At 51.2% G+C, this 11,124-nt stretch overlaps 1 protein-coding gene across 3 annotated transcripts in view; it reads right to left on the bottom strand.

Moving 5' to 3' along the window:
* Positions 1-1,471: 1,471 nt before the first annotated feature.
* PTPRA (protein tyrosine phosphatase receptor type A) overlaps positions 1,472-11,124 on the bottom strand; it is a 147,138-nt gene continuing 137,485 nt past the window's right edge. For all 3 annotated transcript variants that reach the window (XM_069856630.1, XM_069856631.1, XM_069856632.1), the window contains 10 exons: positions 10,734-10,900; positions 8,778-8,913; positions 7,854-8,003; positions 7,639-7,732; positions 6,158-6,234; positions 4,548-4,682; positions 3,767-3,892; positions 3,350-3,501; positions 2,816-2,951; positions 1,472-1,836 (listed from right to left, as the gene is read on the bottom strand). In XM_069856630.1, the coding sequence (XP_069712731.1) occupies positions 1,762-1,836; positions 2,816-2,951; positions 3,350-3,501; positions 3,767-3,892; positions 4,548-4,682; positions 6,158-6,234; positions 7,639-7,732; positions 7,854-8,003; positions 8,778-8,913; positions 10,734-10,900 (1,248 nt within the window). In that variant the 3' untranslated portion in view covers positions 1,472-1,761. The remainder of the gene's footprint in view (positions 1,837-2,815; positions 2,952-3,349; positions 3,502-3,766; positions 3,893-4,547; positions 4,683-6,157; positions 6,235-7,638; positions 7,733-7,853; positions 8,004-8,777; positions 8,914-10,733; positions 10,901-11,124) is intronic.

Genomic DNA, 11,124 nt, shown 5'->3' with positions numbered 1-11,124 from the left:
CCAGGTCATCCAGCCAAATCCTTGGGGTGAAACCTCCGCTCCCAATCTGTGCTCTCAGAACCTGCAGTGGGCATGGAGCTCTTCCCAGTCGACCAGGGCATGGTCCCACTCAATTGCAGGAGGAACGAGGAGGGTGTTCCAGCAGACACCTCCTTCTAGCAACAAAACCTATTAAAATAAACCAGATTAACCTATTTTTTTTAACGCTGCACCCCATGGCCTTCAAGACTTTTCTTTATTCTTAGATTCTCAAGCACTGGAACAGGCTGCCCAGGGAGGTGGTTGAGTCCCCATCCCTGGAGGGGTTTAAAAGGCAGGTAGATGAGATGCTTGGGGACATGGTTTAGTAGTGGACAGGTACAGTTGGCGTTGATGATCTCAAAGGTCTTTTCCAACCTAATGGATCTATAATTCTATGATTCTATGACCCGAGGACTCTTCCCATGCCCTGGCCCATCACCACTGTTGAGGTTTCCTTGTTTTCCTTCTTCTGGAAGGTGAATGATAAAAACTACCAGTTACTTTTTGCCTCCTGCTTTGACAACTCAAATTCGTCTCCGTGATGTCTACAACTCCCTTGAAGGACGTTGGAGCAAGGTGGGTGTTTGTCTCTTCTCCCAAGTAACAAGTGATGGGACAAGAGGAAATGGCCTCATGTTGCACCAGGGGAGGTTTAGATTGGATATTAGGAAATATTTCTTCCCTGAAAGAGTGGTGAAGCACTGGAAGAGGCTGCCCAGGGCAGTGGTGGTGTCCCCATCCCTGGAGGCGTTCAAAAAACATGTAGATGTGGCATGCTGGGCAGGGTCAAGGTGGTACCAGGAAAGAGACACAATGGGTGAGAACATGGAGCTTGTGGAGCCACCTTCTCCTCCAGCAGAGCCCCCACACCTCTCACTGCTGGATCTTGTGGGTGCTGCTCCCTCGGGGGGAGACCAACAGGGACAGTAGGGCCACCACTAGTAACCATCATGATGATCCGCAGAGCAGAGGTGCTCCAGCCTTCGCATCATCTTCGTGGCCTCCTCTGGACCCTTTCCAACAGTTCCATCTCCTTTTTATGTTGGGGATTCCAGAACTGGACACAGGCCTCCAGGTGGGGTCTCACCAGAGCGGGAGAGTTCCCTCCCTCAACAAGGAGGAAGCCTTTTTGCTTTTGATACAAAAATCAGGATATTTATATACATACACAAAGACGGAACGAGCTTTTGGGTTTTTTTCTCCTTTTCTTTTTAAACACCCGACCAGCAGAAAGATGTGAAACCATTTCCCTGCTAGTTTGGCAAAGCTTGTGCTTGTGGGCTTGTGGGTTTGGTTTTTAGTTTCAGATGACATCCAGGAGAGCTTTTTCGTTTTGTTTTCTTTTTTAAAAAGCCTTTACTCCCTCAAGAAAAAAAAAAAAAAAGAGATTTACAAACAAAATAACAGCCTGTATCAGCTCTCCAGAAGAGAGGTGGTGTGACAATATTAATCCAAACATCACGCTATTTAATTCCCCAATAAAACATTGGAAAAAAAGGAGCCAACAGTATCTGCACTAACACTTTGCTACATATAAAATCTCCAGCTAATATGAAGCTTATGGTACCAACCTCTAAAACAGTTAATATATATACACATAATTTTTTTTGGGGGTGGGATATATTAACAAACAGAATATTACAAAATATTAAAGAAGGCAACTCTTCTGTCATTTGTTTTCGGGATGTGGATTTGCTTTTTTTGTTTGTTTGTTTGTTTGTTTTTTGTTTCATTCTCTCTTCATTTGAAGTTGGCGTAGTCTGAGAAGGCGTCGATATATTCCTGCACCACCTTGTAGCAGAATTCGTACTGTTCCTGCGGGAGTCGGGGAGAACGCAGGGTTAGAGCGAGATGGGTCACACCTGAGATAGAATTTGATGCTTCCTGACTAGCTGGGACCAAGCGTGGTCAGGTGTCCTCAGCCCACATGGAAGGCAAGAACCAGATTCCCACCCGTGAGCAGGTCTCCCCTCCTTCGTGACCCCCAAAACTGGGCTCTCCACTCTCCTTGCTGGGGCGCCACCAGCAAAGGAAACTCTGCTTTTCCCTTCCTCTCCGAGGTCCTATCTTAGACTGTTCTGAGTTGGAAGGGACCCATGGGGACCATTGAGAGCATCTCCTGTCCCTAAAAAGGACAACCCCAACATACGGCTGAGGGAGTTGGACAAATGCTTTTGGAATATTGTCAGGCTTGGTGCTGTGACTGCTTCACTGGGGAGCTTCCACCACCCTCTGGGTGAAGAACCTTCTCCTAATGTCCAACCTAACCCTCCCTGGCACATCTTCCTGCTGTTCCCTCAAGTCCTGTCACTGGTGACCAGAGAGAAGAGAACAACGCGTACTCCTCCTCTCCCTCCTCTTTTGAGTAAGCAGTACCTTGACCCCTAAAAAACTTGTTTCGAAATCCCTGAGCATCCTTGCAAACGCTTCTTGGAAAACCTCATCCAGACCTGCCTGCTCCTCCCCTCCTGGCCACGCTGCCTGTGCCACAGCTGCTCCAGAACAAGTTTCCAGGTTCCTGGAGCCCATAAATACATGAGCTGTGGCTGAGGATGTCTCCAAGGAGGCACCTCCAGCTTGTGTCGGTGCTTAAAAGGAGCTTGGTGCCTTAAGCCAGTCAAGCTCCACACTTCCAGATGTCCAAACAGGAGGAAGGGGAGACACCTCCTGAACCATCTTACTCTTCCACGGAGAAAACCTTCAACCAAGGAAGTTTCTGGCCAACACTGAGGCCCCAGACCATTTCCACCAAGCTCTGGGGTGGCAGGAGGAGCGCGGGGTTTGCTCAGCTTACCAGTGTCTGCACCATATGTGGCCTCTGTAGTCTTAAACTCTTCACCGTCTGAAAGACGTCGAGAATCCCTTCTGCCTTCACCCTCTCCAGGACAGTGCTCAGCGCACAGAAGGTGCCCGTTCTTCCTGCTCCAGCACTGCCAAAGAGAAACCAGAAGGTCAAGGGAACCGTCCGTTCTGACCGCGTTGGCTTTGCTCAGGGGATAATCCATGGGGGGAGCCACCAGAGAAGTGGAGGAGCCCGCAGTCCTGATCCAGCCTCTCCCAGTTGAGCTAGGACATGCTCTACAAGACTGCAGCCTCCTTGCTTAGTCAAGCAAAAAAAAACTACATCATACCTTCCTGGGCTGCTGCCGCTCAGCCCAAGTCTTCTGAGGGACCTTTGACCATCTCCAAAGCTTCCGAAGTTTTGGAGATGGTCAAAGGTCCCTCAGAAGACTTGGGCTGAGCGGGAGCAGCCCGGGCAGATGGGGTGTGGGGTTTTTTGGAAGAAGCTTTGGAGGGGTGGCCAAGCCCTGCTCCACCCGGGCTTTACCTGCAGTGCACAGTGATCGGGTGGTTGCCAGACTGCTGCTGCTGCTTCTGCACAGCCGCGATGATGTTGATCATTCCCTTTCCATCCCCGGGGATCCCAACTTCAGGCCAGCCGTGGAAATGAAACTGCCGAATCTGTCGGCTCTTGTTTTCCTGGTGGACGAGAACAGCTCGAGGTCAGTAAATTGGTGCGAGACCCGTATTGACAAACCCACCAGCTCAGGGCTCTGGGAAAAAAAAAACAACTAAACCATGTCCCTCAGCACCTCGTCCACCCGTAATGAAGCAGATGATGCCAGAGGGAAGGTCCAGCGCTTGCGAGAGGAACTGCAAAGCGCTGTAAACATCAGTGAGGGTTAAGGACAGCCAAACCCAGGAATGCCAAGAGCTCCCCGCAGGGAGAAGGCCAGACTCTTACCCTGGTGTTCGTTACCAGCAGGTCCCGCACCGTATAGCTCTCGCACTCCTCCTCTTTTTTCAGCTCCACTGTGATGTCTCCATAGGACACCGAGCCGTCAGATGGCCAGTACTGGGCACACTTCTCCTGCAAAAGCATTACAGGAGGAGACAGGGTGAAGACCTCATACTTTTCCCATGGGCTTCAATAGAAGGAGTCTTCTGCAGCTGGCAGCTGCCCAAAGCCATGTGGGATCTCACGGAGTCAGAGCACAGCTTAGGTTGCATGCAACCCTAAAGATCATCTCGTCTGACATCCCTACCATGGGCAGGGACACCTCCCATTGGATCAGGTTGCTCAAAGCCCCATCCAACCTGGCCTTGAACACCTCCAGGGATGGGGCAGCCACGACTTCTCTGGGCAACCTGGGCCAGGGCCTCCCCACCCTCACAGTAACAAATTTCTTCCTAAGATCTCATCTAAATCTACAATCTTTTAGTTTAAAACCATTATCCCTTGTCCTTTCCTCATCTCATGGGCTTGCTCTGGAGGCAAGACACCCACTGCACTCAGAGGTGCTTTGAGAACTGAGGGTCCAGGTGGGTTTATTGAACATCTCCCTGCTCTGGGTCCACCAACATCTGGATCCTTTGCATTAGAAGGAGAGGCTGGAATATGTCTCCTGCGTGGCTTTGATAGAGAAAGGGTGAAAGAGCTGGCAGTGCCATGACCATCAGGAGGTTTTAAGGGGTCACAGATCTCATTTGCTGATGCTCCAATGCAGTTGTCCCTGGAATCTCACCTGGCCTCTCTCTTCCAGCTCCGTTAGCATCACTATGGAGCAGGATTTCCACTCCCAGATCATCCTCCAGAAGTCCTCTATCGTGTGCTGCAGGGGCCCTTGGCTGGCGATGTAGGAGTCCTTCTGGCGATAACCCTGCAAGTTGAAAACAGGGTCAATCAGCAGCACAGGAGCAGCAGGAGAACAACTCTTGGACGCAGCCAGGTGACCAAGCTCACAGAATTTTGAGAAGCATCATGACTATCCGTGTGAATGACCACAGCCTGGGCTGAAAACCTGCTCTCAGGGTGGGCTTCATCCCCACGCACGGGCATCACCATGCTGAGGTGGCCACCAGCCAGTGCTTTCCCGTGGTGAGACCTCTGGTTTTGCAGGAATGCAGCTGGAAGAGGATCATGTCCCCTACGCATGCACCTGGTGAAGAAAGGTTTGGGTTTCCAGCACTCCTAAGCGACGTGGCAAAGTCTGAGTTGTGTCACAAAGCCTTGCTAAGCTCCAAGTACTTCAGGTATAATTTTTACTGGGGATTTTTTTAAGAAATAAGCAAAATTAAATGAAACCGGATGATCTTTAAGGCCCCTTCCATCCCAAACTGTTCTATGAGCGACAAGAAACAATATTACGTCTGGGTGACTCTGGCTCTGAGCTTCCGTCTCCAAAACCCCTCCGGTGCTCCCCGCTGCAGGCTGTGACTAAAGATGCTTCATCACTTGGTGCTTGTCATTTCAGCAAAGTTCAGCAGAGGCAGGAAATTGAATCCTCAACACAAATGGCTTACGTGACATTTAAGCTTTGTGATTTCGATGGACAACAAGGCAGCTGCCCCCGGCTGTGCCGTGGCAGACGCTCACCCAGCCAGAGCAACCCCTGGGGAGCCCCCAGAGGAGATTTCAGAGGGCAATTAATTAGGGATGTTGTAATTGGGAGTCTGCCGGGTTTACTGGTTCAACCCATGGCAGTCATTGTCCTTTGCGAGAATGAAACCCCTGCCAGTAGGAGATGAGAGTGGAAATTAGGCTAGAAAAGAGCAGGGCGCTGTTGCTTGGCCAGTGCTGGCATCACTGCACCAAGACAAACACTCGTATGAGATGTTCCCCCCTAAGTCAACAGGATTACTCAGGAGAAAAGGATGTGCAATCATTTACCTCCTCCTCGGAGTGAGGAAAGCACTTAACCTTTCTGCCTCATCTCCTCCCGTCACCCAGACAGGTATAATGGGATTGACCTGGTTTTCCTCATGGGTTTTGGGATGCAAGTATCACTCCGTTACCTATTCTAGTAGATGTTTTCAGTGCCATAAAGCAATCATTTCCATGGCTAGGTGGATCTGCTTCTCCAAACCCATCAGCAGAGCCTGGAGTTGCAGAAGTGAGAGCACAATTTGGAAGCTCTACTCAAGGTCCAGCTCTCCTCTCCCACTATCCATGGGTCACAAGGGAACTGTGTGTACAGAGGAGCTTCTTGGGGAAAGAAACCAGAACCATCTGGTGACTCAAAGTCAAGTGGAAAGAGCTTTATAAATCCCAAAGAAGGAATTTTTGGGACAAATCCTTCCCATTGGACTCAAAAGCTCCCAGTCAGAGAGGATGGAAAGAAGACTAAAGACTCACATCAATGAAGGAAGCGTTTACGTAGTCTGTGTTCTCTTCACCTCTCTTCACTGGAATGATTACTCGGTTGAACTCATCTAAAACAGAAGGGAAATGACCTGAGTTTTGGGGAGCACCTTCAAAGCAGGATGCCTCAATAATCACGCACAGCCTCCGGTTGGGAAGTCACCAAGCCCTAGGTGAGAGGACAGAGATGTGGGAAGGGGAGCCCTGGGCTCACAGCCCTGTTTGCAACAAGGAGATTCAAATCTGCCTTCTGGTTTGGGGAGGGAGATGAGAATGCTGAGGACTCCAGGAGCAGGACCTGTTCAATGTGGGCTCCCTTCTCCCTTGAGGCAGGTAGCCTTGGCAGCATAAACCTGCTGAGAAGAAGAGGGCTTGGAACTGGATGATCTTCAAGGCTCCTTCCAACCCATTCTATGAGTCTAAAAATGTCATGGCAGGGACAGGGCAGAATGAAAGCAAGAAAGCCTGGGCACAGCGCTAAATCTGGCCATGGAAAACCACGCACCCTTGACTCTGTCCTGTCCCTTCATGCTATCCCTGGGCCAGATCATCTTCACAGGTTCCTTCCCACCTTAGCCAGCCTGTGATCCCACTACTACAGGTGTAAATGAGTCGATCTCAACAGCTCCTGAGCACCCAGAACCACAAAGTGGTTGAGGTGGGAAGGGACCTCTCAAAGTCAGTTGGTCCAACCCCTCTACTCAGCCAGGGCCTCACAGGTCTCCAGGAGGCCCATTTATCAGTCTTGAGATGCTCCAAGCTCCTTCAGAGGAGGCTGTAATGGGTTCATTTCCTCTGAGCAGCTTTTAGCCGTTCACTAGTGGCTCCTAGGAGATGAGGGTTGTCTCGTACGTGGCAAAGGGCTGTCATGGTGGGCAGGAACTGGCCCTTGTTCACTGAACACCAGCGCAGAGCTGGAGGAACTCTGGTGGGATCCCGAGATAAGTCCTGCTCAGTGCAGGAATCTCCTTCTCAGGGCTGGATGTCATCTTACCCCACTATGAGCTTAAATCCCACCAGGTTTGCCTTCTGCAGAGTTCACAGGACAGTAAGTTACAGATTCACAGAGTGGCTGAGGTGGGAAGGGACCTCTGGAAGTCATCTGGTCCAGCCCCACTGCTCAGGCAGGGCCACCAGGAGCTAATTGCTGAGGACTGTGACCAGACAGATTGTGAAGATCTCCGGGGATGGAGACTCCACAGCCTCCCTGGTCAACCTGTGCCAGTGCTCAGTCACCCTCCCAGTCAAAAAGTGTTTCCTGAAGTTCAGAGGGACCTTCCTGTGTCTTGGTCTGTGCCCACTGCCCCTCGTCCTGCGACTGGGCACCTCCCCAGGGCCAGGACTTTGCACTTCTCCTTGTGGCCCCTCACAAGGTTCCTGTGGTCCATTTCTCTAACCTGACTCCTGGCACAACTACCCAAACGGTCCCCTCACCCACCGAGCATGCTTTCTCTAGGCAAACAAAGAAGCCTTACATGGAATTATCTGAAGCACCCTGTTCTTCTTCATATTTGCTGGCAAGTTGCCCGTTCTCATCTTGTCATTCTGAATTTTGATTGAAGTGAGCTTCTGCAGAGGAAGGAATGAGCAGAGGAGGCTTTCAGAGCCACCCAGAGCTCAGGAAGCACACGGTGGTCCATGCAGCCCAGCAGCATTTGACCAGAATCACCAGGACAGGGACTACGCTCACCTTGAACTCCTCTTCCAGCCCGTTGCTGCTGGTCCCTGGCACTTTGTTGTAGATCTTCTGAAGGTGGATCTCTAACGAGGTCACCTCCAGCTCCGTGTCACCGTAGAGATAGTGCTCCAGAAGTGCTTGGTATATAAACACATACTGCATCTGCAAGGGTTGCGGGGAGAAACCATCAACCTCTGCTCCACGCTCAACAAGCGCATCCCGGTGCCAGCGTACATGCTGGCAGCAAACCCACCACCCTGTTGCCCACTTGCGCTTGCTTGGGCATGTGGCATCGTCTGAGACCCCAGAAAAGTGGGTAACGACCTTCCGTCTGCTCTCCGGGTCCTGGGACCTTATTTGCTACATGACACAAAGCTGACATGACCCAAAAATTCCTCTGAGTCTGAAGATGAGGAGGTTGAGGGGAGACCTTATCACTTTTTACAACCCCCCGTGAAAGGAGGTTGTGGTAAGGTGGTTGCTGGTCTCTCCTGCCACATCACAAGTGACAGGACAAGAGGAAACAGCCTCAAGTTGCACCAGGGGAGGGTTAGATTGGATATTAGGGAAAATTGATTAATTGAAAGGGTTGTCGAGCACTGGAAGAGGCTGCCCAGGGAAGTGGTGGAGTCACTGTCCCTGGAGGTGTTCAAAGGATGTGTAGATGTGGTGCCTAGACACATGGCTCAGCGGTGGACTCGGCAGCATCAGGTTTATGGTTGGATTTGGTGATCTTAACGGTATTTTCCAATCTAAACAATTTGATGAAGGGGATTAAAAATAGCAGGACCCAGCAAAAGGGTCACCTGATGCAGCATCCTTCCAAAATGAGGGATGATGCTCAATCCTCATGAAGGCCTTGCTGGGGTCTGACTGCGCAAAGGGAATCCATCTCCAGCGAGGAAAGCCCAAAAGAAACCCGAGCAGGACACTTACGTCTGTCTGTACCATCTGGCAGCGCTGAGCCCGGATCCGGCTCACGAAGCCGTAAACGTCCACCTTCCTCTCCGCGTGCATCATGTCCAGCATGGCATCGATGACGATAAAAGTGCCCGTGCGTCCTACCCCAGCACTGAAAGAGCAGAGGGGACAAGTGGTCAGCGTGGCAGCGCTGGGTGCTGAGATCACCTGGGAGCGAACCAGATGCTTCCCAGCAATGAGCAAATAGCAAAATCTGTTTCGGAGAAGAGAAAAGTCCTCGGTCTGGTGTTTGGTGTCACCTGGGTCTTGCAGAGAGATGCACACAGCATCTCCAGCAACCGGCAGAGCCAGAGCGTGTGAAGGGGCAGAGAAGGGGGAGCCGAAGCACAGCCTAAGCCAGCTACGGCTTCCAGAGTCCTCTTGGACTGCCTGTCGCTGCTAGCTGCTCCTTCCAGTCAATCTCCACCACGTGAAGGTCAGCTCAGAAGGTTTCTGTGCTGGTAACTCAACCATTAAGGAGAAGAAGAAAGATGAGGCCATCAGACGCTACAGAAAGACAAAGCTCTTTTGCCAGCTGCCTCCTGAGAAGGAAGATGGAATGACGGACTTGGGAGGTTGCAGAATACGGTCATCGTCCTTGCCTTTAACCATGGGGCTTTGCCTTACTGAAATGTGGAGAGCTTCCTGTGACTCCCCCAGGCTCGCTGCTGTGCCTGAACCCACCCCAGGGGAGGTCAAGCACCATGGTCCCCGCTCCTAGGCACAATGTCAGCTGGGTGCTGCCTTCCTGCAACGAGGGATCTTCCCCACTCATCTCCACGGCAGTGGAAAGTCAAGGGAGATGTCACCAACGCCCAGCAGTGGTGTTAAGTTCAGCTCATCTGGCATCCAGCTAATCCCAACAAAGACCACTTAACACAAGCTGTAACACCATCACATCACTGATTCCACGAAGCTCCTTCAATTCGGGTGCATTTTTTAAATGTTCCCATGTGGAGCATTCCCCTTTAACATGGGAAAGTGAAATCAAAGCAGCACTTAAATGAACAAGGAGCAGTGCGCCCAGGTGGCCAACAAAGCCAACCAAAGAAACGTAAAATGGGTTGGGTTGGAAGGAATCTTCAAGATCATCCAGTTCCAACACCCTGCCACGGGCACGGACACCTCCTACTAGATCAGGGAGCTCCGAGCTCCATCCAACCTGGCCTTGAACACCTCCAGGGATGGGGCAGCCACGAGTGCTCTGGGCAATCTCTGCCAGGGCCTCCCCATCCTCCCCACCCTCCTGGCTTGGATCAGCCATGGTGTGGCCAGTAGGAGTAAGGAAGGGATTGTCTCCCTGTACTTGGTGCTGGTGAGGCCACACCTAAAATCCTGGGATCAGCTTTGGGCCCCTCCCTCCAAGAAGGACATTGAGGGGCTAGAGTGAGTCCAGAAAAGGGAACGGAGCTGGGGGAGGGTCTGGAGCTCAAGTTTTATGAGGCACATCTGAGAGAACTAGGGTTGTTTAGCCTGGAGAAGAGGAGGTCGAGAGGAGACCTCATCGCTCTCTACAGCTCCCTGGAAGGAGGTTGTAGTGAGGTGGCTGTTGGTCTCTTCCCCCAAGTAACAAGTGATGGGACAAGAAGAAATGGCCTCAAGTTGTGCCAGGGGACATTTAGATTGGATATTAGGGAAAATTTCCTCACTGAAAGAGTGGTGAAGCAGTGGAACAAGCTGCCCGAGGTACCATCCCTGGAGATATTTAAAAGACATGTAGATGTGGTGCTTCAGGATGTGGTTTAGTAGGTATGGTGGTGTTGGGCTGATGGTTGGACTGGATCATCTTAGAGTTCTTTTCCAACCTTAATGATTCTGTGATTCTATGAAAAGTAATAAAAAAGGCCTGACTGAAATAAAAAATCCTTTTAGTATTAATTAGGAGACACTTCTCAGGCAAGTCAGGAGAGGAAGAACTCAGCCAGGACGTACCTGCAGTGCACCACGATTGCTCCTGCGTATTGGGGATTACACGTCTTCACCTTCTTCAGGAACTTCAGCATCCCAATGGGGGTGAAGGGGACCCCAAAGTCGGGCCAGCTGGTGAAGTGGAACTGAGTCACCAGGCGTTGAGGCTTCTTGTTCGTGACGTCACCGACCTTAATGGGAAATACCTTCAGGTTAATGATAAATATGCACATGCCCCGCTTTTCCCCAAAAGCAAGGGCAGAGAGGGAGCAACAGCCCCAAGACTCAGATGGACGGCATACGAAGCTCAAGTTTAGACTAAATATAAGGAGGAAGTTCTTCACGACGAAGGTGGGGAGGCACTGGCACAGGTTGCCCAGGGAACTTGTGGCTGCCCCATCCCTGGAGGTGTTCA

This window comes from Phaenicophaeus curvirostris, chromosome 4 (assembly GCF_032191515.1).
Source record: "Phaenicophaeus curvirostris isolate KB17595 chromosome 4, BPBGC_Pcur_1.0, whole genome shotgun sequence".
Taxonomy (NCBI): domain Eukaryota; kingdom Metazoa; phylum Chordata; class Aves; order Cuculiformes; family Cuculidae; genus Phaenicophaeus; species Phaenicophaeus curvirostris.
This window is presented reverse-complemented; position numbering and strand designations above follow the sequence as displayed.